Source organism: Mrakia frigida (genome assembly GCF_051309035.1).
Source record: "Mrakia frigida strain ATCC 22029 unplaced genomic scaffold BDY24scaffold_42, whole genome shotgun sequence".
NCBI lineage: Eukaryota > Fungi > Basidiomycota > Tremellomycetes > Cystofilobasidiales > Mrakiaceae > Mrakia > Mrakia frigida.
In genome coordinates this window covers 94,311-120,842 of record NW_027481239.1, presented here as the reverse complement: position 1 = coordinate 120,842, position 26,532 = coordinate 94,311, and the positions used below count along the sequence as shown (strand labels likewise).

General features: G+C 54.0%; 9 protein-coding genes across 9 annotated transcripts; 4 read left to right on the top strand and 5 right to left on the bottom strand.

Annotated features, from left to right (window-relative positions):
- Positions 1 to 108: 108 nt before the first annotated feature.
- On the top strand, positions 109 to 2,959 carry BDY24DRAFT_402770 (casein kinase II subunit alpha/alpha'). Its single transcript, XM_076642272.1, has 15 exons — positions 109 to 220; positions 422 to 476; positions 562 to 638; positions 794 to 952; positions 1,183 to 1,293; positions 1,400 to 1,447; positions 1,524 to 1,542; positions 1,615 to 1,631; positions 1,703 to 1,766; positions 1,840 to 1,961; positions 2,052 to 2,123; positions 2,204 to 2,295; positions 2,379 to 2,435; positions 2,523 to 2,578; positions 2,660 to 2,959. Exons 1-15 carry the CDS (start codon positions 203 to 205, stop codon positions 2,698 to 2,700), a joined length of 1,008 nt encoding a protein of 335 aa, XP_076492756.1. The 5' UTR covers positions 109 to 202; the 3' UTR covers positions 2,701 to 2,959.
- An 8-nt stretch (positions 2,960 to 2,967) lies between these two features.
- On the bottom strand, positions 2,968 to 5,131 carry GAB1 (GPI-anchor transamidase subunit GAB1). The gene is made up of 8 exons (XM_076642271.1): positions 4,843 to 5,131; positions 4,677 to 4,741; positions 4,413 to 4,600; positions 4,247 to 4,347; positions 3,786 to 4,171; positions 3,607 to 3,650; positions 3,414 to 3,538; positions 2,968 to 3,318 (listed from the first exon to the last, which is right to left on the bottom strand). The coding sequence occupies exons 1-8, from the start codon at positions 5,051 to 5,053 to the stop codon at positions 3,008 to 3,010; spliced, it is 1,431 nt and encodes a 476-aa protein (XP_076492755.1). The 5' UTR covers positions 5,054 to 5,131; the 3' UTR covers positions 2,968 to 3,007.
- Positions 5,132 to 5,696: 565 nt separating this feature from the next.
- On the bottom strand, positions 5,697 to 6,716 carry BDY24DRAFT_402766 (glucose-repressible protein Grg1). The gene is made up of 6 exons (XM_076642270.1): positions 6,582 to 6,716; positions 6,443 to 6,458; positions 6,233 to 6,299; positions 6,046 to 6,119; positions 5,890 to 5,943; positions 5,697 to 5,783 (listed from the first exon to the last, which is right to left on the bottom strand). Exons 2-6 carry the CDS (start codon positions 6,455 to 6,457, stop codon positions 5,778 to 5,780), a joined length of 216 nt encoding a protein of 71 aa, XP_076492754.1. The 5' UTR covers position 6,458; positions 6,582 to 6,716; the 3' UTR covers positions 5,697 to 5,777.
- Positions 6,717 to 6,967: 251 nt separating this feature from the next.
- Positions 6,968 to 12,071, bottom strand: BDY24DRAFT_402763 (RFX family transcription factor). Its single transcript, XM_076642269.1, has 15 exons — positions 12,040 to 12,071; positions 11,932 to 11,948; positions 11,784 to 11,851; positions 11,299 to 11,677; positions 10,435 to 11,182; positions 10,257 to 10,353; positions 10,065 to 10,161; positions 9,751 to 9,991; positions 9,054 to 9,636; positions 8,780 to 8,957; positions 8,562 to 8,692; positions 8,208 to 8,479; positions 8,105 to 8,135; positions 7,929 to 8,031; positions 6,968 to 7,859 (listed from the first exon to the last, which is right to left on the bottom strand). Exons 4-15 carry the CDS (start codon positions 11,606 to 11,608, stop codon positions 7,243 to 7,245), a joined length of 3,408 nt encoding a protein of 1,135 aa, XP_076492753.1. The 5' UTR covers positions 11,609 to 11,677; positions 11,784 to 11,851; positions 11,932 to 11,948; positions 12,040 to 12,071; the 3' UTR covers positions 6,968 to 7,242.
- Positions 12,072 to 12,472: 401 nt separating this feature from the next.
- Positions 12,473 to 15,718, bottom strand: BDY24DRAFT_402762 (uncharacterized protein). Its single transcript, XM_076642268.1, has 10 exons — positions 15,647 to 15,718; positions 15,448 to 15,486; positions 15,226 to 15,331; positions 15,073 to 15,137; positions 14,871 to 14,953; positions 14,710 to 14,781; positions 14,478 to 14,626; positions 13,124 to 14,405; positions 12,947 to 13,017; positions 12,473 to 12,856 (listed from the first exon to the last, which is right to left on the bottom strand). Exons 1-10 carry the CDS (start codon positions 15,669 to 15,671, stop codon positions 12,781 to 12,783), a joined length of 1,968 nt encoding a protein of 655 aa, XP_076492752.1. The 5' UTR covers positions 15,672 to 15,718; the 3' UTR covers positions 12,473 to 12,780.
- A 347-nt stretch (positions 15,719 to 16,065) lies between these two features.
- Positions 16,066 to 17,484, top strand: BDY24DRAFT_436884 (uncharacterized protein; the record flags this gene model as incomplete). Its single annotated transcript, XM_076644243.1, has 7 exons — positions 16,066 to 16,402; positions 16,475 to 16,493; positions 16,563 to 16,585; positions 16,667 to 16,721; positions 16,807 to 16,974; positions 17,049 to 17,077; positions 17,250 to 17,484. The coding sequence occupies 7 exons, from the start codon at positions 16,066 to 16,068 to the stop codon at positions 17,399 to 17,401; spliced, it is 783 nt and encodes a 260-aa protein (XP_076492751.1). The 3' UTR covers positions 17,402 to 17,484.
- A 1-nt stretch (position 17,485) lies between these two features.
- Positions 17,486 to 21,492, top strand: BDY24DRAFT_402755 (rhomboid family-domain-containing protein). The gene is made up of 15 exons (XM_076642267.1): positions 17,486 to 18,346; positions 18,691 to 18,831; positions 18,909 to 18,962; positions 19,066 to 19,141; positions 19,260 to 19,273; positions 19,368 to 19,426; positions 19,526 to 19,681; positions 19,778 to 19,859; positions 19,943 to 20,158; positions 20,228 to 20,243; positions 20,320 to 20,335; positions 20,433 to 20,488; positions 20,579 to 20,681; positions 20,752 to 20,799; positions 20,917 to 21,492. The coding sequence occupies exons 1-15, from the start codon at positions 17,722 to 17,724 to the stop codon at positions 21,013 to 21,015; spliced, it is 1,761 nt and encodes a 586-aa protein (XP_076492750.1). The 5' UTR covers positions 17,486 to 17,721; the 3' UTR covers positions 21,016 to 21,492.
- BDY24DRAFT_402752 (GNAT family N-acetyltransferase) lies at positions 21,375 to 22,875 on the top strand. Its single transcript, XM_076642266.1, has 5 exons — positions 21,375 to 21,628; positions 21,885 to 22,019; positions 22,099 to 22,217; positions 22,302 to 22,417; positions 22,531 to 22,875. The coding sequence occupies exons 1-5, from the start codon at positions 21,464 to 21,466 to the stop codon at positions 22,776 to 22,778; spliced, it is 783 nt and encodes a 260-aa protein (XP_076492749.1). The 5' UTR covers positions 21,375 to 21,463; the 3' UTR covers positions 22,779 to 22,875.
- Positions 22,876 to 22,903: 28 nt separating this feature from the next.
- Positions 22,904 to 26,273, bottom strand: BDY24DRAFT_444770 (MFS general substrate transporter; the record flags this gene model as incomplete). The annotated part of the gene is made up of 22 exons (XM_076644872.1): positions 22,904 to 23,209; positions 23,307 to 23,401; positions 23,492 to 23,518; positions 23,603 to 23,617; positions 23,691 to 23,731; positions 23,799 to 23,872; positions 23,936 to 24,090; positions 24,176 to 24,230; positions 24,311 to 24,333; positions 24,403 to 24,421; positions 24,495 to 24,711; positions 24,800 to 24,899; positions 24,986 to 25,008; positions 25,080 to 25,116; positions 25,198 to 25,219; positions 25,291 to 25,302; positions 25,380 to 25,459; positions 25,530 to 25,599; positions 25,688 to 25,766; positions 25,859 to 25,899; positions 26,046 to 26,085; positions 26,157 to 26,273. 22 exons carry the CDS (start codon positions 26,271 to 26,273, stop codon positions 23,100 to 23,102), a joined length of 1,452 nt encoding a protein of 483 aa, XP_076492748.1. The 3' UTR covers positions 22,904 to 23,099.
- Between the last annotated feature and the right edge of the window lie 259 nt (positions 26,274 to 26,532).

Below are 26,532 nucleotides of genomic sequence, written 5' to 3'. Positions count from 1 at the left end.
GAGTTCGATAGGGAGTTCGGGGAAGGGATCAAGGGTGGAATTCGACATTCTTGTAGAAATATGGAGTGATGGTTTGGGAAGAACCTCGGCTTGAAGAGGAGAAGCCGAAAACGACGAGCTTCGAGGTCTCGCCAGCTCTCGTCCTTCCTCGTTTGCCCCCAACCACGACTCTCCTTCCTTCACAATATCGGAAGATACCAACATGAGCGGACAGAGCATAGTCAGTAGAACCTTCCTGTAGAGATCCAGCGGAAGATTTGACGTTTGGACGAGCGAAGAGGAGAGAGAGCTGACCTTTCCTCCTTCCCTTCTCCTTCCCCTCCTTCGTCGTCGTCGTTTCGCCTTCTCATCCTCGAAACTACCTCCTCGCTACTCCACATCGCATCCGTATCGACCTTGCGTGTATACTCTCGCCCCACAGTCACGAGTTTACGCGGACGTGAACGACCGGTTGGGCAAGGACTGGTGGGATTACGGTGAGCTCTCTCCTCGCCGACGTCTTCCCTTCTCTCTCCTACCTTTGGCTGACTGTTTGCCCTCTCTCGCTCTTGAATCCTGTAGACAACCTCCAAGTCAAGTGGGGGAAGCAGGAGGACTACGAGATCGTTCGTAAAGTTGGTCGAGGAAAGTACTCGGAGGTTCGTCTCGAGCTCATGTTCCTTCCTTCCTTCTCCTTGTCGTCTCCTCCTTCACTTGAATCCTTTCGACTCGCAACTGACTCTCTCTCGTTCTTACACACATATTCCCACTACATCGTCCCACCCCTCAACTTCTTCCTTTTCTCCTCGACCAGGTCTTCGCTGGAGTCTCGCTCTCAACATCTCAAAAGGTCGTCGTCAAAGTCCTCAAGCCCGTAAAGAAGAAGAAGATCAAGAGGGAGATCAAGATCCTCATGAACCTCTCGGGAGGTCCTAACGTGATCAACCTGCTGGATGTCGTAAGGGATCCTCAAGTGAGTTCAGACGAAGACGGGGAGAAAGAAGGAGGGACGGTCGAGCTCGGGTTTGGTTTGACATGGCCCAAACCAAACGGAGCTTCAGTTTACACCTGCAATGCTGTTGTAAAGAGAAGAAGTCTCGCTGGCGGGTGTCGTTGGTCCTTCGGATCTAGAAACAGACGAGACGGAGCGAGACGAAGAAGCGACGAAGCTGACCTATCCGCCTCTCCTTCCATTTCCTTCAGGCCAAAACTCCCTCAATCGTCTTCGAGCATGTCAACAACGTGGACTTCAAGCAACTCTACCCTACCTTCACCGACTTCGACATCCGATTCTACGTCTTCGAGCTCCTGAAGGTCCGTACTCGCTCGAGCTTCCTCCCTTTCCTTCACGCGTCTCGTCGCTCCTCTGGCTCCTCGAGCACCAGAGATTCTCAAGCTGACGCCTATTTTCTTCTTCCAGGCTCTCGACTTCTGTCATTCGAAGGGAATTATGCACCGAGACGTCAAGGTTCGTTCCCTTCTCCGTTCTGTTTCGACTCGACTGACGAGGCTGACCTCTCGACCATTCTTCGTCCTCGATCTAGCCTTCGAACATCATGATTGGTGAGTGATCTAGTTCACATTATCTCAGCCGATCTATATCTTACTGACCAACCTCTTCCTTTTCTCGAAAAGATCACGAGAAGCGTCAGGTTCGTTTCTTTTTGCGTCTCCGTCTTCGCACTCCGCTCGAGCCTGACCTTCGCTTCTTGCACTCGCATAGCTTCGCTTGATCGATTGGGGACTCGCAGAGTTCTACTTCCCTGGAACTGCCTACAACGTTCGAGGTCCGTGCATCTCGAGGCTTCCTCTCCACTTCTCCTTTCGCCTACTCACACGCATTTCTTTCGTCTCGTTCAGTCGCGTCGAGGTACTACAAGGGCCCTGAGCTGCTCGTTGACCACCGGGAGTACCACTACGGTCTCGACATGTGGAGTTTGGGATGCACAGTGGCGAGCATGATCTTCAGGAAGGACGTGATCGTGAGTGCTCGACTGTTCTTGCGTCTTCTTCGACGCAAGCGGAACCTGACACGACCTCTCCTCTGTGACTGTGCTTCTTCGACACTCCAGTTCCAAGGTCACGATAACCTTGATCAGCTGGTGAAGATTGCGAAGATCCTCGGAACGGACGAGCTCTACGCTGTGAGTCGAGACCTAGCAATCTCAGTCCCTCTTCTCCTTCGCTCCTCTGACTTGTTCGTCTCTTCTCGTTTGCCTCGCAGTACCTCGAGAAGTACGACATCGACCTGGAACCTGCCTACGACGACATCCTCGGCCACTACCGTCGTAAGCCGTGGTCCAAGTTCGTCAACGCGTGAGTTCGATTTTCCTATCCCCTTTCGTTTGTCTCTCACCGAATTGACCCTCGCTTCCGTCTTCCAACGTTAACCATTACAGCGACAACCAGCACCTCGTTTCCGCCGAAGCTACCGACTTCATCGACCGTCTACTTCGGTTCGTACCGTCCCTTTTCCTCTTTCTCACCTGATCTCTCCACACGTCTTCTCGAGCTGACCTTTCTCTCTCTCCTCCCTCGAACAGATACGATCACCAAGAACGTCTGACAGCCAAGGAGGCTCAGGCTCACCCTTACTTCGGTCAGCTCCTTTCCCCTTCTCCTCTTCCAATCAAACGAGCGCTGACCTCCTCCTCCTCTTCCTTCCCTTCGTCCTCCACAGCTCCCGTCCGAGACGCCGAGATGGCTTCATCCTCCTCGTAGATCCCCAAATCCAGATCAACAGCACTTCTCTCTCCTCGCATTATCCAGATGGCGTTACTTACCTACCTTCACGCTCGCAAGTCGAGACTTGGCCCGACTCTCCCTCCCGCTCACGACTCCTTCCTTCGCTCCCGCTCCTTTTTTTCTTTTCTTTCTGTACCCTTTTGGTTCCCTCTCCTTCTTTCTTAGATACACTTCTCAGGTACTTTTCTTTTCCTCTTTTGGGCGCTGCATTAATGGTCGTTTCTTTCTTTCTTTCTCTTTCTCTTCTTGAGCGAAAACGAACAAACTGCATCGCGTCTCGTCTTCAACCAGCGACCTGCACAACCTCCCACTTCGGCTCTGCCTTCTCTTCACCTTCTCCCGCACCCACCCGTCCCTCTCTCGCCTCCTTCTCCTCCACACTCCTCCTCGCCCTCGCCAAATCGAACCCCTTCAACCTCCCAGCCACGACCAAATCCACTCCAAACAGCGCACACCCAAGTCCGAACACGAGCGTCGACGCATAGAAGAAATTAGCGTTTCCTGAGCCTGCTCCGAGCCAGAGGTGGTGCAGGAGCGGGAGGAGGATGAGGGAGTAGAGGTGGAGGGTTAGGGAGGGGAGAGGGTGGCGGAGATCTGGCGAAGGAAAAAAAGAGAGGAGGGAGGAGGAGGGGGGTCAGGTTCGGGACGAGCGGGTGGGAGGAAAGAGGCTCGAGGGAGCGAGCACTGACATGGGATGATGGAAGGGAAGAGAGGAAGTAAGGCGAGAGAGAGGGAGACGTCTCCGAGGGTGGGGTAGGATTTGAGGGTCGAGGTGATGGAGAGAAGGCAGAGGAGGGCGTAGAGAGGGTCGCGTCTGAGAATGAAGGAGGAGTAAGAATGGAGGATTGATTGCGATGCGGTCTGGAGCGAGAAGATACTGACCTGAAGGTGAGACCGAGAGGGACGACGTAGATCACCATGTGCATCTGCTCGGAAAGAGAACGAAGAAAAAATCGACAGGTCGCGTCAGATCCCAAAATCGACCTCTCCCTGTCTCTTCCCTTCCCTTCCCTCGTCTCGGTTGAAACGAAGAGCCAATCAGCAGTGAAAGCCGAGCTCACCTGGAACACCATCGTAAAGAAAGGCCTGAAATGATCAAACATCTCCGTGAAGAAGTACCAACTCAAGCCCACGTTGGGCGTCAAATCGACGATTCCGAGGATGACCTTCCAGCCCTTGAACACCCCTTCCCAGCCTCCCAGCATCAACCTCGCTCCGACCAGAAGGGATCCGAGCATGATAAAGTAGATTCCTATGAGTTTGCTGGCTTTGGTTTTGGATTGAACGAGCGGAGGCTCGGGTGAGGAAGAGGAGGACGCGTTTTGGCTGGTCGAGGTCGAGGTTGGAGGTTGGAGGATGAGGAGGATGAGAAGAGGGAGGAGGAGAAGCGGGTAGAAGGAGGAGAGGGTTGCGAGGGAGAGGAAGGCGAGAGAGGGGAGGGATTGATCTGTCGAGAGGAGAGAACGAAGGTGAGCAAAAGCGACACGTGGAAGAGGAAAAGAGAGGGAGGGACGAGACAAACGAGACGCTCCGAAGTAGATGGAAAGGATGACGAGTAGGTTGTCAAGGGAGGTTGTTGATCGAGCGAAGCAAGTGAGGAGGGTGTAAGGGTTCCAGAGGTACCTAAGATAGATAGGTTTGGGTCAGTTGTAGACCTCCGAGAAGAAGAAGAGAAAGGGCGAGCTCACAAGAACGCGACGACTCCTTCCCAACCTTTCCTCTCTTCCCCTGACTCCCTTCCCTCCTTGACTCGAACCTCCCATATCCGACTGAGAGCCCAAGCCGAAGCCACGTCGAACGCTGTCCATGCTAGGGAGGTCAAGAGGCGAGAGGTGGGTGGGATGAGGGTCGAGAAGAGGAGGAGGTGAAGAGGAGACTGGAAAGAAGGAAGGACGGGGGGGTCGGTGAGCTTGAGCTCGACGAGGAGAGAGAGCTTAGAGCGATAGACTGACATGATTGAAGGTTCCTCCAGAATATGGATCTAGATCTTTGGATTCGAGGAACACTCCTTCCCGCACTGTGGTTCCGAGAGAGGAAGAAGAGAAGGGGAAGGAGGAAGGTGAGCTCGACGCCAGCAAGCTCAGGAGAGAAAGAATGATTCTCGACGACGCTGCTCACATCGCCTGAAAGCAGTCAAGGGTGTTCCAAGCTCTAAGCGGTCCATCAAGAGCTCCGGTAGAGAGGTAAAGTTGAATACGGCTAGACGAACGACGACGGCGAGGAGGAGATGGCCAGGAAGGGGGAGCTGAGAGACGAAGGCAGTCGAGCTCGTCGTTGAGGGCTTCCTTGTCGGACCAGGAGACCTAGGGGGATCCTCTTGAGTGGCCATAAGAGGAAGATAGGGAGTGACCTTGATAAGGCTGATGGAGATTGCAGTCCGAACTTTGGAGGTCCTGGTCGTTGAGTGACACAAAGGTCGGAAGGAGGAAGGTCGAAAGTTGAGCTCGCTCGCTCCTTCCCCTCCTCCTGCTCCCACCCGCTTCAACCCTCGTTTCAACCCTTCTCCATCCTCTCTTCTCTCGGAGAATCAACAGAGCCGTCTCCCCAGCAATCTCGGACACCTCCAATCTCGCGAAAGTTTTCAGAAGAGCGGAAGGAGATCCTCAGGCTTTCCTGCCCGACTGAAACCTTCATCTTTCTCTTCCAGTGCTGCCGATCGAGTTGGGGAGGGAGAAGAAAGAGGTCGTCGGATAAACCTCTCAGAATTATCCGTTACAGCGAGTAGGGGAGCGAAGTCCAGTGCATAGGGAGAAGACCGGGGTCGCGTCGCATCGAAGAAGCCGGCGAGCCCTTCTCACGTCGTCTTAGTTCTCGTTTGTGGGCGTCCTGCTGTATCTAGAGTATCAACGCAGCCGGCCTCTAAGGAAGCGAAGAAGCTAAAGCTGCACATAGATAGGTTCACCGATCAAAGTCGCTCGACTTCTTCGTCTCTCCTCCTGGCCTTTCCTCGCAGTCTCTCTCGACGAGCAAGGTTTGAAGAAAGAAGAGTCATCATGAATCGTTCATTACCGAGAACGAGAGCGGATGGCGTAGGAGAGGACCGAACGAGAAGTTTAGTGCTGCAAAGAAAGGAGAAGAACGAAAGGGGTGGTCAGCTTGAGCTTGACTCATTGGCCATCTCCTCTTCTTGACGACTCCCCGAACGGAAAGGAAGGAGAAACTCACCTTAGCCTTCTCCTTGGAGAGAGTAGCATCAGCCTCGTGTCCGTGCTGGTCGGCCTGATCACGAAGGACGAGGAGAAGGGAGTCAGCAAGGGAGTGAGTGATCTGAGGAGGTGACTGTGAGCTCGAACGATGAACAAGACGAGTTTGAAAACACACCTTGTCACCGAGAGCGTCCATTCCAGCGGAGACTCGAGTCCCAATGGAGGCGTTGGAGTCTTTGGCGACGGACTCTGGAGGAGGAGAAAGAAAGATAAGAGAAGGTGAAGGTCAGCGAGGCAAGGCGAAGGGGAGGAGGGAAATGTGGCAAAACGAGAAGATCGGAGAGTTGACACGGAGGACTCACTGTTCGCCTCCTTAGAAGCCTCAGCTCCGGTTCCCTGGACGGTCTCGGAGACGTAGTTGGCGGCGTTCTTAGAAGAAGAGAGACGATGAAAGGGGGAGAGGTCAGGAACGGGAGGGAGGGATTGAGCGAGATGGGGCCGTCGAGCTCGCTCCTGAAGGAAAGGAGAGAAAAGACGCAGATCGTGATCTAGCAGAGAGAAAAGGAGCTCACCTTGATGGTATCCATGCTTGAGAAGCGAAAAGGAAAGGTATAGAGAAGAAGGAAGGAAAGGTCAGCAACGTTCATCGTCCTCCCTCCCTCTCTCTCCTCTGCCCCTTCCTGTGACTTCTACCACAAAGCCGTCACTCACATGTTGTTTGTTTAGAAGAGGTTGTGGTGGTCGTTGAGAGGTTCTGGGCTTTGGGAGATGATGGTGGTTTGGAGGGAAGGAGAAAGAGGGGAACGAAACCTTGAAAAAAAGAGGGAAGTCAGGTGAGGAGGGTGCAGGGCTCGAATGATGCGAGAGATCGAACCGTCGTTCGTTCCCTTTCTTGGGAGAGGAGGACCGAGTCGAGGGCAAAGGTGACGTAGAAGAGCTACGTGCTGAGAAGGTCTGCTTTCACGAAGAAGGAAGAAGGACGAGCGAATACAAGCTCCAGCAAGATCTAGGCCGACGCGACGCGACGCGACGGTGAGCTGTTCCTCCTCTCTCCCTTCTCTGCGTTCTCTTTCTCGCCTTCCCCCGCGTCAAGTAAAAGAGCGTAGAGGAATCATTATCGAACCAGTCCAGCTGTAGTACGACAATCAAACAAAAGAAAAGGCAAACGAAAACGAAAACGGCAGAGTGAGCGTGAGGTGATGAGGCGAGCGACGACGGAGAAAAGTAAAACTACAGACGAAGAAGACGTGAAAGAAAGAAGAGTAACTCCACGAGCGACGTGTACGAGACCATATAAAGGAGTATCAAACAGATGATCGGACCAAAGCTAGAACACACAAGAACGAGAAGAGACGAGGAGACGCGTTTTCTCTCACCACCCCTTCGACTCCAAACCCTCCATCCCGCCACCTCCTCCACCCAAGTGCTGTCCCTCCACCATCTTCTGAAGATCTCCCATTCCAATCGAATCGGCTCCGTACGACGTCATCGATCCAGGAGTTGCAAACGACGACGTTCCGAGGTTCAAGTTGCCCCTTGCTGGTGGGTCGGCAAAGTACATCGAAGGAGTTCCGACGTCGTAGGTGGGACGTCCGACCATCTCGACGTGGAGAGCGGGAGGAGGCTGTTGCTGCTGGGAGTAGGAAGGTTGGAGTTGCTGTCCGAAGGTGTTGCTTCTGTAATTGCTGCTGTCGTACTGGCTTGGACGAGGAGGTTGCTGGAATCCTCCGAGGGTAGGATCGTAGGCTGAAGACGACGAGGAAGCTCTCGAGCGAGATCCACGGTGAGCTTGGGATCCTGAGGCGAAGGCTCGACGTGATTGGAGGTCTTGTTGGTGAGGAAAAGGTTCGAGGATGAGGTTGTTTCGAGCCATGGAAGGGTGGTAGTTATGGGTTGTTGAAGGAGGTTGGGAGAAGGTGTCTTCGACGAGAGGGGAGAGAGCGAAGAAGGTTTGTTGGGCGACCGAGTCGACGGAGGCGGCGACGGAGGCTGGGAAGAGATAGAGAGAGGAGAGGTCAGACGGGGTCGGATTCAAGAGCGGATGAAAAGAAGACGTACTCGTCGAAAGCGCAACCATCCTCAAAACCTTGAATCCAATCCACTCATCAAAGGCGATTTTGAGGATTTGGAACGATCCGAAGGAAGGATCCGAGCGAATCGTCTGAAGGAGCAGAGAACGAAGGTCAGTCGCCCGAATCTCGTCGCCCTCGTCCTCGTCGCGTCTCGAAACTCACAAGATCTCGCATAATCTCCGACGTCACGAAGCTGCAAAGGAACCCAAGTTAAAGCAAATCAGCGAAGAGCTTCTTCGCATCGAGGAAAAGAAAGACCACTCACCTCCATCGGATCAAAATCCCTCTCGGACTCGCACCCTTCCCCATCCCCTCCGCCTCCCTGGCTTGAGCGGCGAGAAGCCGATCGGCCGTTGCGTCTGCCCACCTCATCAACTGCTGAACTGCTCGAACACCCGAGGCGAGAGAGTCCTCGAGCGATCTGACTCGGTTGGGCATGGCGTCGAAGTGAGCGGCGGAGTACGAGATGTCCTTGAGGAGTTGACGGAGCTCGACTTCGAGGATCTGGACGAGTTGGTCCGGTCGACAGTTGCAGACCTGAGAAGGAAGAGACAGGAGGGAAATCAGTAAGGGAAGACGGACAGGGTCGAGGAAGGAGGAAGAGAGGGAGGAAACTCACCAAAGCGACATGGTTCCGGATCGAGTCGAAGTCGATAGTGTCGAAGGTCTTGTTGATGTCGACGATAGCGTTCTCGTTCGAGAGAAGGGTAGCGAGAGCCGAAGAGATTTGGTAGATGTCGAGGAAGCGAACTGAATGAGAACAAGAGACGAGACGAGAGGTCAGTCGGCGATGAAGACGAGTTCGAGACGAGAAAGGAGAGAAGAAACGGGACGAACGAAGAAGATGACCAAATCTCGCTCCAAGCTCCACCTTGGGCTCAGCGAAGCTAGGTCCGTAACTCTCGAGCGAGGAGACGAGGATCTGCTCCAAGTTGAGGGAGAGGGATCGAAGGGAGGCGATTGTCGAAGCAGGGATAGGTAGGAGCGTTTGAGCTTTGAGGTGTTCGAGGATGGCCTGATGACAGACGTAGTACAAAAAGAAAAAAGAAAGAGAAAGAGCAAAAGTCAGTCGAGTAACATGAACAAGACCGACTTCAAAGACGCGACTCACATCAAAAACAATCGTCTCCGCCCTCGCCATGATCCCCGCCAAACTAGGTGCGTGACAAACCTCCTTCTCATCTTCGGGTAGCTGCCAGAACGTTCTCAAGTTCAACTCGAACACATCGAACCTCAACCCTCTCACGGCGTCCATCAACGCGTCGAGATGGGCGTTGAACTTGATCCACACGCTCCTGGCTGCTCTCCCGGGAGGGGTGTTGCTAGGGAGAGGTCCAGCTTCGAAGAGGGACGGATAGTTGGGGAGGGAGATGACCGAGGGGCGTTCCGAGTATGGGTGAGAGGAGGGAGCGCCGAAGGAGGAAGTGGTGTGTCGACGAGCTCGAGTGGTTGAGGAGACGGATCGAGGTTTGGTTGGAGGAGGAGCTTGAACGATAGTTGGAGGGCTGGGGTGTCTGGGTTGAAGGTTGGCGTGGAATGATGGAGCAGCTTGGGCTTCGAAGGCGTTGTTGTTGGTCGAGGAGGAGATGTTGTTGGAAGGGTGAGAGGCAGCAGTGGGAGTCTTGAGGTCGTCGAAGGCTTTCTGAGAGGGAGTTCGAAGAGCGGCCATGGAGTGGGAGCGTTTAAGGTCGGCGCTGCACGAAAAAAAGGCAAGAAGAAGGACAAGGAAGGGAAGAAGTCAGTCCGACGAGACGAGACGAAACGAAACGAGAACAACACGCGTCCAGAGGAGGAAGACGGGAACTCACCCAAGAAGATCCGAACCAGTCTGATCCTCATCGATCTGTATCCCTCCTCCTTCACTATCTCCTTCCTCCTCATCAGAACCGACCGCATCCGACTCGTCCTGCTCCGAGTGATCCGACATCTCGACTTCAGAAGCGGAGGACGATGTCGAGCCCGGTTCGCTCCAGTGGGTTCCTCCAGTTCCGTCTCCGAAGAGAGCGAGGTTTCGTTGTTCGTACTTGGAGTTGGGTCGAATTCCGCAGTCTGCGAGAATCCAAAACGGGAAGAAGGTAAGTTCGAGTCGACGAATCTGAAAGAGGAAGGGAGGAAGACTCACAATGGTACTTGCTGTTCCCTCGAACTCCGAGTCGTCTCGTCTGAATCCCGAGGAAGGTAGCTCGAACGGCTTTCCCGAAGCTAGCTGAGTTGACGGCCTAGAGAGGAGCAGAGGGAGGAATCGAGGAAGCGGAGAGTCAGCGATGGCTTTCGCCTTCCTCGACGCGTCCTTCTTTGAAGGAACGAAACGAACCTTGAGACCCAAGTTCTCGCACGAGATGTTGTACGAGTGGAAGAGAGCTTGCCTCGAGACCGTAGCCTTCTCAGACTGAGAGTAGCTCTCCGTGAGCCTGTTCAATCGCCGAACGCAAAGATAACAGAAACGGTCAGCTCTCCGTTCTCGTTCGAGCCCTCTTCTCGACGGGACGCACCAAAAGTCCGCAAACGCCATCTTGGCTTTATCCTTCTCCGCCTCCTTCCCTTGGGCTCTCTGGTTCTCTCCCTCCTCGATCAACGCCTCGGGAACGACCAGCGCTTCCTCGTCGTCTATCGCGAGCTGAGCCACCGACGACCCAGCTTTCTTTGTCGCTCCTCGAGGAAGACTCCTGTTGCTGGCGGATCGATCTCGAAGTTGATGTCGAGGTGGTATCGCTCCTCCGGGGGATGAGGTCTCTCTTCCCTGGGAGGGAACAGCGACGACGTTGGAGGGGGAGGGCGAGATGGACGAAGAGAAAGACATGACGGCGGAGGGAGGAAGCGTTCCGACGATCGGTGCTCCTTCGACGTGCGAGTGAACGTCCATCTGAAGACTTGACGGAGCGTACTCGTGGTAGACTGATCCTCCTCCTTGAGGTTGTTGGAAGGACAAGGAGGGTTCGATCATCATGGATCCGAGACCGCTGATGGATCCGGATCGAGAGTGGGAGACCGAGTGGGAGCGAGACGAGGCGGAGGAGGACGAGATGGACGATCCGCGGGAGTGGGAGTTGGTGTGGGCGTTGAAGGAAGAGGGAGGGGAGACGGAGGAAGAGGAGTGAGAGCTGTAGAGGAGCTGGTCTTGACGGGTCAGGTGGGCATAGGAAGGGTTGTTGGCGGGTTGCTGATCGAAAGGGTGAGAGGGAACGGAGGGGGCGTTTAGCGAGAGGGTTCCTCCTCCTCCTTGGTTTGAAGAGAAGGAATCTAGAAGGAAGAGAGGAGAAGAGAGGAGAGAGAAGGGATGAAAGGGGAAGAAGACGAGCAAAGAGTCAGCCTCCGAGCTCCGACGAGAAGAGAGGAAACGAACCAAACCAACTCACCACTCTCGTCCCAAACTCCTCCTGCTCCTCCTACAGCATGTTCGTACACCTCTCCATCTACCAATCCAACTCCCACTGCTCCCATTCCTCCACCGACTGACAAGTCACTGCCTGATCTCTTGTGCATCCCTCCTCCAAGCATGGACATGGCTCCCGCTCCCGCTCCTGGACCTCCTCCTCCTGCTGCTCCTCCTAAGGTGAGGTTAGGGTTCGGGTAAGAACCCTTTCTCGAGTGACCGAAGGACGGAGGTTGAGGGAAGGGGGAGGCGTAAGAGTAGTGAGACTCGGGAGAGGGGTCGAGGATGGCCATCGGAGGGAAGGACGAGAGGGTTGTTTGGTTCGAGTTGAAGAGGAGGGAGAGGTCGAGGGTTTCTGTTTCCTTTGGAGCAGAAAAGACGACGAAAGGCGGGAAAAGGGAAGACAGAAAAGCTAGAGTCAGCTTGAAAGGTAGAGAAGAGAGCGAGGGAGGGAGAAGAAAGACGAACTCTGTCGAAGGAAGACGAGGCGAGGAAAGACGAAGGTCGAGAGTCGAGTCGGCCGGTTGGGAGTCGAGCTGAGAAGAGAGGAAGCCAGAGAGCCCAGTCAGATCTACAGAGAGATCAAGGAGAGGGTATAGAAGCTTGCTTCACTCACGGTACTAGAGACTGAGACTGTCAGAGGTGAGGAAGGAAGCGAAGGAAAGGAGGGGTCAGCAGCGGATTCTACACCCGAGGCTGAAAGGACAAGATCGTGCGAGCTCACCCTTCAACAGAGTTAAGTACTGTCTCGAAAATCCAAAAAGAAGACGGCCGTCGACCTGCGAGCGAGTGAAGAAGAGCGAAAAAGGGTGGGCGAGAGGAAGGAACGTCGAGGGGTGGATGCTGTTGAAGGTTGGATTGAAGAGCGGAAGGCAGGGTTCGAGCGACGAGTCGAGCTCCGAAAGAATCTCAGAGAGGGTTTTCGACCAGCGAAAAAGAGGGGTGAAAGAAGGGTCGAGCGAGCGAAGAAGAGAGGGAAGCAAGAGGAAGAGGGTCGATGTTTGAGAGGAAGGAGGGAAGGACAGAGCAGAACAGGGAAAGAGGGGAAGGGAAAGGAGTTCCTCGAGCTCGGCGTTTTTTTTTCGCTGGCCCCTGTAGAGTTCCTGAACAGCTCCTGTGGCTGAAACGGGTCAGGGGAGAACGAGGAAGGAAGGCGGTTTTCAAGAGGTTAGCATGTTGAGGGGAGAAGAGAAGAATAGGCACCGGTGGATGGTGAGCGTTGGAAGGAAGGAAGGAGAGAGTCGTGCCCTCTCGACGACTCCTCGTTTCTGTGGCGTCGTTTCGTTCACAGCTTCTCCTTTTTCGACGCGAAGATACAACATCGAAATCGACTGAGGAAGGCACCGAGCACAGATAAGTACGAGGCCCAAGAGTTCGTTTTCTACTACCTATAGCTAGATTAGCTATGACAAAGTCCGACAACGAGATCCGAGAAGAACCCAAAGGAGGGACAGAGGGAGCAAGATCACGACCTAACGAGCTCTATGTAGTTTCCTGGGAAGACTCCTCGTTGAGGATTGGTTCCGACTTGTCCAGTCCACCTGAAGGAGCGAGCGAAGAAGCCCAAAGGGAAGACGAGATCAGCGTGGAGTTTGAGACGAAGGAAAAGGAGAGAAGAGAGAGTCGCTCACCAATCCTGCTTCTTCTCCGTCTTCTGGGTGATCAAGATGACATCTCCCCTCTTGAAAGATAGATCTCCAGCCTGGTCGGTGGGAGAAAGAAGAAAAGGGAAAGAGAGAAGAAAAAGAAGAGTCAGTCCTCGACGCGTCGGTCTCTTCGAGCGAATCGAAGTGTAAAGGAAAACTCACCTCGACGCCCTTGAAATCAAACACTGCCACTCCCCTTGCCACCACTCCAGGTACGTTCTTAAACTCGGCTCCCATATCTCCTCTCTCCAAAGCCTCCTCCGTCCTCTCCAACGGCGTCGATCCAGCTCGACTCAACATCTGACTCCCACTCCCGCTCCTCGTTCTGTTAATCCCCATCCTAGCCTTTTCTCCCAACACTCCCCAGTCCTCCTCAGCCTTGAGTTCCGGTTCGGGCTCGTTCCTGTAGATGGGCGAGGGAGGAGCGGGCGAGTTTGAGTTGGAGTTGGAGGTGAAGGAGGAGGAGCGAGGGAGGAAGGAAGAGAAAGGACGAGATTTCTTTTTGGAGGGAGTGAGGGAACCAGAGTCGTAGTTTTGGTAAGGGTAGGAAGAAGTGTTGATGGGGCGGGAGGAGTTGGAAAACTGGTGGCCGTCGTCGAAGGAGGAGCGGTCGGGTTCCTCGGCGAAGGACGAGTACTGGGTCGACGAGCGAGGTTGTTGCTGCTGATGAGAGGAAGGTGAGGATCGACGAGGCGCCTCATCGTCCCAAGTCATGAGATCTCCTCCCTTGGATCCGCTGCCGACGTCCTCCGAGGAGAAGTTCGACTCAAAGTGGGTAGCGAAGGCGGGAGCTGTCGACGCGGTCGACGAAGCTCGTGTCCGTTGAGGAGAGGGATGAGCGATTCCACTGAGATCGTTGAAAGCTGGCTTGGTGGAGGAAGAGATGTAGGTTGATTCCGGACGAGATCGAGCCGAGTCCATCTGGTTGTTGTAAGCCTCGCTCGTCGTCGCGTATCCCTCCGGCGCGTCGACGGATCCTTTCGAGCTTCCTCGACCCCGGAACGACATCGACTTGAAGAGTCCTGGCTTGCTGGGACTTCCATTCTTGGTGGGACTCTCCGACCTTCCAGCAGCAGCAGCCTCAGCCTTGATGGACGAGACCGAGTCTCCTCTCTTCCTCCCAGAGAGCAAGCTCCCGCTTCTGGCTCGTCCCATCGTCGACGACTGAGCGTTTCCGTTCGATCCAATTCCGGGGAAGCCGTAGGACGATCCTCCTCCGTGCCCAATGCTCGAAGGACTTCCTCTGGATCCGTAGCGGTCTCCTGCGAAGTCGTCGAGAGCGGGAGAGTGAAGAGGAGAGTCCTGAACCCAGGTCTGACCTCCTGGAAGACCGGTTGCTGACTCGATTCGTTGGATGAGAGCTTCGGCGAAAGCTGGGACGGGGATGACTCCAGAGAGGAGCTGCTTGGCGGTGACGGGAGATTGGTAGGCGATTCGGTTGGCGCTGAGGGAGAGAAGGGAAGAGAGAGGTAAGTCGGACGTCGAGGAAAGGGAGGAGGACGAAATGGAAGCTCACTCTTGTCGTTCGACGATAACGCTTCCCTCCAGCGAAACACCACCGAAGAGACCTTTAGTCTTGGAGTAACTGTACATAGCAGCGACTTTCCCCTTGGTACTGAGGTTACCGCTCCCTTCAGCGTTCCTTCCCAAGGGTCCAACGGCGAGCTGCAGAAATCGAGCCCATCGAGGTCTCAGCTTCGTTCGAGCTCTGCAGGGAGGACGAAGCGAAAATGAACAGAGACACTCACACTCATGTTCCCTCCCAGACTCAGACTTCCAGCCGACATGAAGCTCTCGACTCCACTCCTCGAGTTCAGGACCTGGAAGCAAAGCGAAAGAAGGAAGGAAATGGGGAAACGAAGTGAGCTCGACCTTGCTCGCTTCAGAGGACAAGAAGGCGAGGACTCACGATGAGGAAATCTGTGACTTCCGCTCCAGCTTGACCACCGAATCCTACTCCTGCTGTTCCAATAGCGGAAGGGGCACTCCAATCTGAAAGAAAAGGAAAAGAAGAGGGAAGGAAGAAGTTTGGTCGGGTCAGCTTCCGAGGCGACGGGCTCGCAGAGGTTTCACCGCTGTAGAGAGGAAGAGAAAAGAGTCGTCGAACTCACTGCCATCTGGGAGCCTAGCGATGACTATCCCTGATCCTGCTCGAGCTGAAACGAGGAATCCAGCTCTGTAGAAAGGGAGGGAGGGAGAGGACGGTCAGCACGGTTGAGCTCAGATGGGAAGCGAGGAAGAGACGACCGAAAAGGAGGACTGACTTGACGACTGTAAAGATACAGAACCCCTTCGCGCTCTCTAGGACATGTCTAGGGATGACCTTGTCGAGACCGTTGCCGCCGTTGGATCCTTTGAGGAAGGAAGAGACTGGGAACGGAGAGGGGAGGGAGGAGAAGGAAGGGAGGAATCGTCAGCTCGAGCTCGGAGTTTTACTTGATTCTTGTAGGAGCTTCAAGAGAAAAAGGAGACGCTAGTCTACTCACGGATCTTTGTCGCTTTTCGACACTCATCGGGGAGCTTGACTGTGGCAGCGAGGAAAAGGGAGAAAAGGAAGGAACCAAAGGAGACGGAAGAGGGAGGACGAGGTCGTACGACGGAGAAGAAGCAAGAGAAAGGAAGATTGGGGAGCGAGCAAGAGAGTCAGTGAAAGTGTGATCCGCATCTATGGTCGCACAGGCTTACCTGGTACTGGAGAGTTGAAACCCATGAGAAAGAAGAGAAGTTTTGTTCAAGGAGAGAGGAAGAGAAAGAAGTGGTTGGGAGGGACCTTGCGAAACGTCATCTCGACTTTCAAAGCTCGCCGGCCTCGTCTCGCCCGGCAGCCTGAATAAATTTTCACAGACAAAGAGAGGTGACTATCAGGGAACAGTGTGCAGCCATCAACAAAAGTCAACAAAAAAAGTTATGCTCGTCCTCAAGAGATGAAGACTCCAGAAAGAAGGAGAGTCGAGCTCACCTCCAAACCATCACCATCTCTCTCATCCCCTGGCAGGCCTTTGCGCTGGCCGTTTTGACACAACCTTCTTCCCGAAGTATCCATACTATCTAGACTGTCTCTGGAACTTAGGAAGACGATTCCTACTCGCCTTCAACTCCTTAGCATGGAAGTTGAAGCGAACAAAACCTCCTCAGCTCTTTCCCGTTTTCGCTGTTCTGTCTCTCTCTCTCTTCATCAAGCTCAGGAGACCGCCTCTGCGAGATCAACTCTCGTTTCTTTGGATTGCAGCTATGGCTTTACTTCGAGACGTCCGCTCTCTATACGAGCTCTTCGACGTTTCCATCCGCTTCAAACTCGGCCGTTCGACGCGCGAGTGGTCTCGTCGTTTCGATCTCGGTTCTCGCTTCGTAGCTCAGTTGCTGATCTTCTGGTTCTCACCCCCAAGCATATTTTGGTTAAGGTCATGAAGGACAAGAATACTTGGATCTTGACGGTCGGATGTGAGTTGCTTCGACCGTTCTGATTTCTTCGACTTCGAGCTCGAGCTGACTCTCTGTTTCTCGTTCTTTCAGACATGGGATTGACCTCTGCGTGAGTTCAGTTTTTACTTTTCATTCTGAGAAGGTTTTCTGACCCCTTCTTACCCCTCTCGATCTCCAGCGGAACCATCTCTTACTTCTTCCGTGAGTTTGCGACGCGTCTCCCTCCTTTGCGCGTTCTCGAAGCTCCCAAGCTGACCATCTCTCGCTCTTCTTCTTCCTCAGCCACTCTCATGGTCTCCCTCGGATACTCCGGAACTCAGGCCAACTTGATGACCGCGTGAGTACCCTCAGCTTTCTTTCTCGCCCTCCGCTCTCCTCGCCCTCTCCGCTCGACCTAACGCCTTTCTTTCCTCTTCTACCAGTCCTATTTATGTGTGCTGCTTGGTCGTCTGCGTGGCCGTCGGATTCTCCTCGGATAGGTTCAACGAGAAGCCCTACCACATCGCTGGATGCGCCGTCGTCTCTTGCCATCCTCCTTCAACTACCTCGTTCACCGCCTTCGTCTTCCAACTCTGCTCTGCGATACAGTAGTGAGTTGCGCGCTTTGCTTCTCTACCTCTTCATCGTTCCTCCGCTGATCTTCTCCCTCTTTTCCCTTCTGCAGCCTTCTTTCATCTCTTTCTTTCGAGGCGGGTCCGTCGCGAGGACGACGCGTCGGGGTGCGGTTCGCACCTTCCCTCTCTCGCTCTCGTTTGGCTTGTTCTCTCTTGAAGCTTGGTCAGACGGAGAACAAGGTACTTAAGGTGGAGGGCAGACTTTCCATGGTTTCTTGAGTCACATCTTCGTTCAACTCGCCTTTCTGCAGCTTGTCGTTTGTTTCAATGCGATCGATCGGACGCGATCTCTTCCTCTCCTTCTTCCTTCTGCCCAAATCTGCCTCTCGAGACCCCGGCCTTAGAGAAGCTTCGTCTTTGGGAGCGACGGATCTGCGAGTGGAGAGGAAAGTCTTCCTCCTGAGTTACTAACCTCGCAATCAGAGAAAAAGAAAGCCAAAAAAAAAAGGGTCCCTGCGGCCGTGGGAGCCGAGCAACCTCCCTTCCTCTCCTCTTTCCTCTCGCTTTTTGTCTTTCAACGACCACCTCAACCTCGTTGGACCACCGAGTCCTCAGCGAGCAAAGCCCCCATTCCCACTCCCATCAACTCTACGATCCTTACTCACATCGAGAAAAATCTCGCCCTCGTTCAACAAGGAGAGCTCAGCTCATAAACAAGCAGGACAGCCATCCCAAGCTCACCAACCCCTCCCTTCCCTTCCCTCTGCCCTTCATCTCTCAAAAATGTACTCCTCCCAACCCCAGCCACCCCCTTCCTCTTCCTCCTCCAGCACCGCCCGGCCTACGTCCTCCTACCTCGAAGACTCCGACTTTGGCTTCCAACCCCGTCCGTCCGCCGGTCCTCCTCCTCCCTCCTTCCACACCTCCTCAGGCTCCTCCCATCTTCCCTCTTCCTACCATCAACCTCCCTCCTACGATATCCCACCACCTGGTCCTCCTCCTCCTCTTCCGCAGTCAGATATAGGACTCGCTTCGAACTCCTATCCGCAGCGGCAGTCTTACGGCTACGAAGCAGGAAGGAGGGAGACGATGGACGACGTGCACAGCGTTTCCGGTTCGGCTCTGTCGTCGTCGTCGTTGGGACCTGAGGATTCCGCTTCTGCTGTAGGAGACAGAGGGTATCCTTCCGCAGCAGCAGCAGGAGGAGGGATGAGCTTCATAGACGAGAGAGGGGAGTACTACTCGGGAGGAAGAGGGGGAGGGGGAGGAAACATCGGGTACGACGACGAGGAGGAGGAGGACGGAGGCTTGGTCAGAGGAGCCGCTCCTTATGGAGGGAGGGAGAGTCAACAGGGGGATGGAGGGGAGAGTGGAGTGGGGAACGGGAGGAAGAAGAGGGAGCAGATGGGTGAGTGGAAAGGGGGTTTTTTTTTTTTTTTTTTTTTTTTTCGAAGGGAGGAGATGGAGAGGGTTGTAGGATTTTCGTGGAAGAGAAGGGCGGGACAGGTCTCTTGAGCGCGCAGAGTTCCAGCAACCGAGATGGGAGGAAGGGAAGAGAACGTGAGCTTCGATAAGCTCGAGCGTCTCCTTCCCCTCGGACCTTTTTTCCTTTCTTCGTTCGCTTCCCTCTCTATCTTCCGATAACAGCTCGCTCTAATATGCTACCACGCCATCTATACATCTCCCTGTAAAAAAAAAAATCGCTCTCGAAAACTGACTCCTCCTCCTCCCTTCCTCCTTCCGTTCGTTCAGACTACTCCGACTCCCCTCCCGTCTTCCTCCAAGACCGCTCAACACCGACCAAACCCAACCTCACCATCTGGGGGAAGATCCAACGCTCCCTCGCTGTTGGAAGTGGGAAATTCCCCAAGGAACAGAGGATTGAGAACAAGAGTGAGCTTCACGTTACGCCTTTTTCTTTTCGCGCTGGTCGCTCATCATTTTCCTATTCGTCGTCTTTTTTTCCACAGAAAGAGGACTGGGACGTCAAGCTCGACCTTGGGCGAGTTGGACTTTGTCTGTTGGTGAGTTCAACAGTCCCACCGCTTTCGTTTATGAGGAGAAGAGAAACGGGAACCCTGATCTTCGTGGCTGACCTTCGGTTTCGGGGTTCCTCCGTTTGTTCAGCGATGATCTGTGCGATGATCTTTGAGCTGGTGAAGAACAAGCAGTTGACGGGGAGTGTGATTGCGATCAAACCTTCGTGAGTTTTCGTCCTTCTTTCTCTGTTTGTTCTTTCGGGATGTCGAGAGGGAATCGACGCGTCGAGCAGGAACTTGAGCTGACTTTTTGAGCTTTGTCGCTTGCGTTGGTCGAAATAGGTTCAACTGGATGAGTAAGTCTCTTACCCTTTTCTCTTGTGGCTCTTTCGATCCCCTCGGATCTCTGACCTTCGATTCGTTTCCTCTCCTCTTTCTTTCCTCCATCAGTCGGTCCTTCCTCAGCAACCCTCGTCAACGTCGGAGCCCGTTTCGTTCCTTGCATGAAGGTTCGGACCTCTCTCAACCTTCTTCTCATTCGCCTCTCCTCCAGCAGGGAATTGACTCTACTCCTGCCCTTCTCCTTCTCGTTCTTCCCCCTCTCACAGAACGTCGTCGACGCCCCCCTCACCACCGCCGTCGCCTGCTTCAACGAAACCCGAAGCACCGACATCCCCCTCTCCGAGACGTGCACGGTCGCCGACTGGTGTGGTCTGAAGGTCACCGATCAACCTAGGCAGAGGTATCGGTTCATCGTTCCAGTTGTGAGTTCGAACGCGTCTCGTCTCCTTTGCTCTCTGTTCGAACACGCGTCGAACTCGACGAGGAAGCTGATCCCTGTTCTCCTTCGAACCTCGCAGTTCCTCCACGCTGGAATCATCCATCTGGCACTCAACCTTCTCGTGCTCAATACCGCTGGAGCTCAAGTCGAGAAGGAGATGGGTTCGTCTTTCTCTCTCCTCTCTCCCTCCTCCCTTCCCTCCCGTCCTCAGCGCCCTAATAGCCACCCTCTTCCCTTCCCTCAGGCTCCTTCTTCTTCCTCCTCATCTTCTTCTCCGGCGCCATCTTCGGCTTCGAGCTCGGTGGAAACTTTGCGCTGCCTGGAGTTCCGTCGGTGGGCGCGTCGGGAGGGATCTTTGCGGTGAACGCGGTGGTGCTGGTGGATCTGCTGGAGCATTGGCAGTTTGAGGAGAGACCCAAGTTGAAGCTTGGGTTGTTGATTTTGGAACTGTTGATGATGAGTGAGTACCCGTTTTGCCCTGGTTTGGCGTGGACTCGACGAGAAGCTGACTCCGTTCGTCGTTTGCTAGTTGGGCTTGGATACATGTGAGTAGATCTCGGTGTGTGCTTAGACTGCTTTTAGATACGCGAACTGACGCCTTGTCCCTCTTTCCCGCTGCAGTCCTCTTCTCATCGACGTGAGTCCCTCCTTCGTCTCGTTTCTTCTCTTCTCGACGCGTTGCCATCCTTACCCTCGCACCTCGCTGACTCTTTCCGTCCTCTCCTTTTCTCTAGAACTTCGCTCACATCGGAGGTCTCCTCATCGGTCTTCTTCTCGGAGTCATCCTCTAGTTTGTCCCTTTCTCTTCGCCTCCTCGACGCGTCGTCGTTCGACTCTCTTCTCGAGCTGACTCGTCCACGTTCTGTCTTTCCACCTCCAGCCCCTGCATCAGCACAACCAAACGTCATCGAACCATCGTCTGGATCTTCCGAGGCGTTGCCTTCGTTGGACTCGTTCTTGCTCTCGTTTTCGTTTCGATCAACGTGAGCCGTCTCTCTCCCCTCTCTCTTCCCTTCCTCTTCGAACCTTTGGAACTGACTTTCTTTTGGATAGTTCTTTGCCGAAGACGCGTCCGATGCGTGCGAGTGGTGTCGATACCTCGTTCGTTTCTTTTCTCCCGCTTTTTCGCTCGCTTCGTTCTACATTACGTTTCGAGTCCCGACGACGCGCTGACCGGCTCTCCTCCTCCCCCCCCCCTGTTGATTCCCGTTGGAACAGAGTTGCGTCCCCGTCAAAGTCACCAACTACTGCAAGGGAACGGGACTCCCTACCGAGACGACGACGAGCTCGAGGAGGAGTTCTGGGTTCGAGCTTTAGAAACGACGGCGACGTCTCGTTTCTTTCTTGTTCGGGCTCTCTCATCACGACCCTCTCTCTTCTTTTCTTCCGAATCGTCCTTTACTATCTTCGCCCCTTTGCTTTTTTCACGTCTTGCTTGCTTTACACCTTCCCTCGTTCGCTTCTTGCTTTTATTTTCTCCTCCCCCCCTTGCTTTTCCTTTCCTTCCCTCGCTTCGCTTCGCATCGTCCCTACTGTTACCCCCCAACTTCTTTCTCTCCCTTGCTTTTCTATAACGACCTTTCATCTCATCTCAAACAACCACATGGACACTTTTTCTTCATCTTCACTCCTGGAATCTTTTCTCTCTCGAAAAGAAACGAATTCGAGCTCCCGCGGCGGAGTCATTTTCAGTTTCGAGCTTCACCCTTTCTTTCTCCTCCCTTCCCTTCCCTTCCCTAACTCTTTCCCCTCCAAACCATCACCCATGCCCTACCTCAACACTTACCTCCCTCCGCCAGCGGTGAGGAAAGAGGATCGACCTCATGAGCATACGAGTCTAGAGGAGTACGATTTCAACTTCTGCTTGAACGGGAGGGAAGTGGGCGTGCTGGAGGGCGAGGGGAGGGAGGTGAGACTGGAGCCTTTGGTGGTGAGTGAGTGAGTGAGTTTGATGACGAAAGCTCAGGGGATAGGAATAATTTCCTTAAGAGCTTCTTCTGAAGATAGAAGTTGGGGGATGGGAACGAGAAGAGGAAGAGACGGGAAGAGACCTGATCTCTCGCGTTCGTCGTTCGACCTGTAGCTTCCACACTCTGATAGACTTTCGAGATTGTACACTTCGTGGTTCGTACAACACCCATCCTGACCTCGATGCTTTTCTTTGGTTTTCCTTCGCTCCCAAACAGCCCTCCCTCCACGCCCAACGGCTCCTCGACGCGTCGCTTCCTCACCCGGAGATGTTCCGCTACATGGGTCCTCGGCCCTGGCAGGATCTAGGAGACGTGCTCGTTTTCATAGAGTCTTTCTCTAGGAGTAACCCTGTGAGTGACTCTCGCCCTTCTCGACTCCTGACTCGCTCAAGGCTGAACGCTCAACGTCGACCGCTTGGCCTCGTCCCAGGGAACGATGCTCTACGTGATCCACGACAAGAAAGACACCTCCGGGAAGCTGGCAGGAGTTATTGGGTACATGAACAGCTCCGCTGTAGATCTCGTTACGGAGTTGGGATTCGTTTTCATGTGAGTTTCTGCGTCGGACCGAAACACGGCGCGTCGTTTCTTTCTTCTTCGGATTGACGTTCGTTTGGCCTTCTCATGGTTCAGATTGCCACACGCTCAACGGACTCACGTGTTAACCCACTCAGCTTCCTTGCTCTTCGATAACGCGTTCAATCTTCCTTCGGAGGGAGGACTCGGTTTGCGACGCGTTCAGTGGCAGGGTTCGTTACATACTCGTCTTTCTTTTCCCCTCTTCTTTTCTTCTCCCCTTATCCCTCCATCTTCCCAGCTGATCTTTCGTCCTTTCCTCCATTACACCTTTTCCCGTTCACAGCTCACGGTTCCAACCTCGCCTCCGTGAAAGCAGCAGAACGACTCGGGTTCGTGAACGAAACTCCGTTCCGTCTTCGAGCTGAGCGGGTCGTTCCTGCTGGGAAGGAAGCTCCCCATCTCGGTAGAGCTGGGGATGGGCGTTTCGAGGCTGGAATGAACAGCAGAGACTCGTTCATGCTGAGCATAACGTACTGGGAGTGGGAGGAGGAGAAGAGGGAGAAGATGACGGCTTTGGTGGAACGGAGGTAAAGGGAGGTAGACTATGTAGACTAGAGAGACGTTTGATGGAGGTAGATCTCTTAGCTTTGGATGCTTTACTGTCGGTTACTGTTTTCGTTCGTCTGAACTTCGGGAGAGAACGCAAGGAGAAAGAAACGTCGATCTCGACGCGTCGTCGTCGTCTCTTTCCTTTCTTCCTTTCTTGGCTCGGGAAGCGTTGAAAAGATACGAGAAATTCATTCAGAGAGACCAGAGACAGACATGAAGCGTACACAAGAGAGATAATCAACTAGAGACGGAGACCCAAAAGAAAGTACCAGCAGAACCGCACACATCGATTGGTTTTTTGACCTAGACGTCCATCTTCTCGACCTTCTGGTCGGGGTGAGCGGTCGAGGTGTTCCTGGCGTACTCGTCAGCGGCGTCCTGCTCGGCAGTTCGGATACTGAGATCTCCAACCACTGGAGAGAAGAGAAGAGAAAGAAGGAAGGAGAGCGTCAGCTTCGTCGTTGAAGAGAGGAGGGGCTCGAGAGGGCGAGGTGAGGAAGAAGAACGTACTCCATCGGTTGAAGAGAGTAGCAGCTCCTCCGACGAGAACGAAGGCGGTGGTGCAGCAGAATCCTTGGATGAACTTGGGTCCACTGGCGGCGGGCCTGAGAAAGAGAGAGAGGGAGAGGAGGACGCGTCGAGGTCAGTTTTGAGTCTCGTTGGAGACGAAGGGTGAGGAGGGAGGCTGAACGAACCAGATGTAAGATCCGTAGACGGAGGCACTGTAGTTTGAAAGAAAGGATGGAGATACGCGTCAGTGTGAGACTTCGAGTCGAACGAGAGGAAGGGGGAGAGCGAGAACGAACAGGTTTCCGAGACCGCTGAAAGAGGGAAGGAAGAAAGAGAGCGTCAGTTTTGAATTTCTACGGCGAGACATGTAGAGAGAGGACGAACTTAATGGTGGCAATCGAGACGGCCCTCTGCTCTCGGTTGGTCTGGAGAAAGGCAAGGGAGGGGTCAATACTGAGGCAGGAAAGGGAGGGACGAGACGGCGCGACTCACGAAGTTCTGGAGAGCGTAAGAGAGGAAGAGAGGGACGGCGGACCAGATTCCAGCTCCTCCGAAGACGATGAAAGCTGAGAAAAGGGATCGAAGCTTAGCAAAGGAGCTACGAGAAGAGAGGATAAGACTAGACTCACTGTATCGAAGGGCAGAGTTGGAGACGAAGGCGGTAACGAGGAAGGAGATGGCCGAGACCACGGCGCATCCAGCGATGTGGTAGGGCTTCTCATTGAACCTATCCGAGGAGAATCCGACCGCCACGCAGACCACCAAGCAGCACACGTAAATAGGACTGGTAGAAGAGGAAAGAAAGGCGTTAGGTCGAGCGGAGAGGGCGAGGAGAGCGGAGGGCGAGAGAGAAAGCTGAGGGTACTCACGCGGTCATCAAGTTGGCCTGAGTTCCGGAGTATCCGAGGGAGACCATGAGAGTCGCTGAGGAAGAAGAAGAGCGAGATACAGTCAGCTGGGGAGCTTCGAGAACGCGCAAGGAGGGAGACGCGTCGCAAACTCACGGAAGAAGTAAGAGATGGTTCCGCTGGAGATCGAGAGGGGTAAAAAGAGGTCAGCGAGCGTTTCCACGTCGGTAAGTGAGACAACGACTCACGCAGAGGTCAATCCCATGTCTGAAAGAACGAGAAACAGAGAGTCAGCTCGAGCTCGACGTCGAACGGAACGAGACGATGGAAATCAACTCACATCCAACAGTCAAGATCCAAGTCTTCTTGTCCTTCATGGCCTGAAGGAAAGCCTGCTTGTGAGTGAGAGGAGTTCCCTGGGTGTCGGCGGTGACGAGTCGGAGGATGGCAAGAGCTCGCTCCTCGGTGGTGAGTCCGTTGGTAGAGTGAGGGAAATCGGGAAGGACGAAGACGGCGACGACGGCGAGGACAACGGTAGCGATACCCTCAACGACGAACTGTAGAAGAAGAGAGAGCGAGAACGAAGTGAGCTTCGATAATATCGAGGTCGAGAGAAGGAAGAGGGAAAGCGAAGCTCAGACTCACCAACCACTTCCAACCTCGAACACCTCCAACCATGTCCATGTTTCCAGTGATGGCTCCAGCGAGAAGTCCTCCGAAGGCTCCAGACATGAGGGAAGCAGTGCTGAGCGAGGAGGGAGAAGGGGGACGAAAGTCAGGAGGAGTTTCGAGACGAGGAGGGAGGAGAGTCGGAAATGCGACGCGACTCACTAGAAGATGGCGAGTCGCTTGGCCTAAAGAGTAGAGAAGGAAAGATGATCAGCAACGGATCGCTAGGTGGATCGAAGGGAGGAAGACAACTCACGAGCTCGAAGGGCTTGTACCAGCAGGACATGAGGAACCTGCAGGCGAGAAGAAGAAGAGAAGGCGAGAAAGTCAGGTCTGTCGTCTTCGATGCGACCTTTTTGTTTCGAAGAACCCACATAACTCCGGGGAAGAATCCGGCTGAAGAAGCGAACAGCAAGAAAAGGTAAGTAAGGGCGTCATGGAGCGACGAAGGGGAGAAGATTGCTCGCCTTCGATGATACCTGAAGAAAGATGCGCGACGGAAGATCGTCAGTGAGGTCTTTCAGCAACGAGGACGTGACAGCGACGGAAAGCTCACCGAGGAAGAACCTAAGAGCAATGAGACCTCCAGTAGAGTTGACTCCGACGGCGGCGATGGTGAGGCATCCCCAAGTGAACCTGAAAAGAGACGACGACGTCAGAAAAAAAGAGCAGAGGCGAGCTGAAGGTAAATGGAAAGGTTGCTCACATAGTAGCGGGAAGGAAGTAAGAAGGCTTGGATCGAGAGAGAATCATGTTGGAGGGAATCTCGTTGAGGACTGAAAGCGAGGGAGAAAGAAAAAGAAAGAAACGCGTGAGATCAACGAGTCGGATCAAAGCACGAACAAAGAAAAGAAGAAGACTCACGGTAACCGACGAAGAAGATGGAAAGAGCGGTAGAGTAATCGGTGGAGGACATGCTGAGATCGGTGGCCATTCCAGCGATCTGGAGTGAAGGCAAAAGAGGAGGAGAGGACCGGGGTCAGCTCGAATGAAAGACGAGAAAGAGAGAGAGGCGGCCGCGGCCAGATAACTCACCCTAGCGTTTCCGATGTTGGTTCGGTCGATGTAGTTCAAGACTGGTAGGGTGAAGGAAGAGAAGAGGAAGAGAAAAAGGAAGGAGGGAAGAAGGTAAGAAAAGGAAAGGAGGGAAGGTCGAGTCTGAACTCTCTCGTCTCGTCTTGTGTTCGAGCGACGCTGATCTTCCTCCAGGTCTCCTACTCACTGTACATAACCCAAAGCATCGGGAGCATGCGAATATCGATCTGAAAGTAGGGAGGAAGAGAAACAGAGTCAGCTCGAAGTCGCTGAAAGTCAACTCAACCAACCAACTCACCTTTCGAACGAGCTTCTTCTCCTCGGGGGTGTCAGGGACGTAACCTCGGTCGTAGAAAGCATTCTCGACGTGCAGGTGCTCGTCCTTGGTGTCCTCGATGTAGGAAGCAGGGGCCATGTTGTTGAAGTTTGGTTGAGGGGGAGATAAGAAGGAAGTTTAGAGCTGAAGGAGGGGCACGGTGGGGGGTCGGGGTGGTGGATGGTGGAGAGAAAACAACGTCTTCCCTTGCTTGCCCTTTTTCCCTTCGATTTCCCAGCCCCATATCGAATGGGTTCGGTACGTCGGAACGAGAGCCTGGGATAGGCGTCGTTGCCTCGGTGGAATGGGAGGAAGAGGTATAGGCCGCGCCTTGGCGAGGAGGAGGTTGAGGTCCGAG

Coding starts and splice junctions, on each gene's coding strand:
- BDY24DRAFT_402770 (XM_076642272.1), top strand. Junction 477..561: donor CAAGGACTGGTGGGATTACG/GTGAGCTCTCTC, acceptor TGAATCCTGTAG/ACAACCTCCAAGTCAAGTGG. Junction 2,436..2,522: donor TTCATCGACCGTCTACTTCG/GTTCGTACCGTC, acceptor TCCCTCGAACAG/ATACGATCACCAAGAACGTC.
- GAB1 (XM_076642271.1), bottom strand. CDS start 5,053: ATGGCCACTCAAGAGGATCCCCCTAGGTCTCCTGGTCCGACAAGGAAG. Junction 3,539..3,606: donor CCTCTCGGTCTCACCTTCAG/GTCAGTATCTTC, acceptor CTTCATTCTCAG/ACGCGACCCTCTCTACGCCC. Junction 3,319..3,413: donor CTTCCCTTCCATCATCCCAT/GTCAGTGCTCGC, acceptor TTCCTTCGCCAG/ATCTCCGCCACCCTCTCCCC.
- BDY24DRAFT_402766 (XM_076642270.1), bottom strand. Junction 6,120..6,232: donor GGCTTCTAAGGAGGCGAACA/GTGAGTCCTCCG, acceptor CTCCTCCTCCAG/AGTCCGTCGCCAAAGACTCC. Junction 5,944..6,045: donor TGGACGCTCTCGGTGACAAG/GTGTGTTTTCAA, acceptor CTTCGTGATCAG/GCCGACCAGCACGGACACGA.
- BDY24DRAFT_402763 (XM_076642269.1), bottom strand. CDS start 11,608: ATGGCCATCCTCGACCCCTCTCCCGAGTCTCACTACTCTTACGCCTCC. Junction 10,354..10,434: donor ATGGCGTTTGCGGACTTTTG/GTGCGTCCCGTC, acceptor GCGATTGAACAG/GCTCACGGAGAGCTACTCTC. Junction 8,032..8,104: donor CGGAGATTATGCGAGATCTT/GTGAGTTTCGAG, acceptor CTGCTCCTTCAG/ACGATTCGCTCGGATCCTTC.
- BDY24DRAFT_402762 (XM_076642268.1), bottom strand. CDS start 15,671: ATGGGTTTCAACTCTCCAGTACCAG. Junction 15,332..15,447: donor TCGAAAAGCGACAAAGATCC/GTGAGTAGACTA, acceptor CTCCGTTCCCAG/TCTCTTCCTTCCTCAAAGGA. Junction 13,018..13,123: donor TTGATTTCAAGGGCGTCGAG/GTGAGTTTTCCT, acceptor CCCACCGACCAG/GCTGGAGATCTATCTTTCAA.
- BDY24DRAFT_402755 (XM_076642267.1), top strand. CDS start 17,722: ATGTACTCCTCCCAACCCCAGCCACCCCCTTCCTCTTCCTCCTCCAGC. Junction 18,347..18,690: donor GAAGAAGAGGGAGCAGATGG/GTGAGTGGAAAG, acceptor CCGTTCGTTCAG/ACTACTCCGACTCCCCTCCC. Junction 18,832..18,908: donor ACAGAGGATTGAGAACAAGA/GTGAGCTTCACG, acceptor TTTTTTCCACAG/AAAGAGGACTGGGACGTCAA.
- BDY24DRAFT_402752 (XM_076642266.1), top strand. CDS start 21,464: ATGCCCTACCTCAACACTTACCTCCCTCCGCCAGCGGTGAGGAAAGAG. Junction 21,629..21,884: donor TGAGACTGGAGCCTTTGGTG/GTGAGTGAGTGA, acceptor GCTCCCAAACAG/CCCTCCCTCCACGCCCAACG. Junction 22,218..22,301: donor GAGTTGGGATTCGTTTTCAT/GTGAGTTTCTGC, acceptor CTCATGGTTCAG/ATTGCCACACGCTCAACGGA.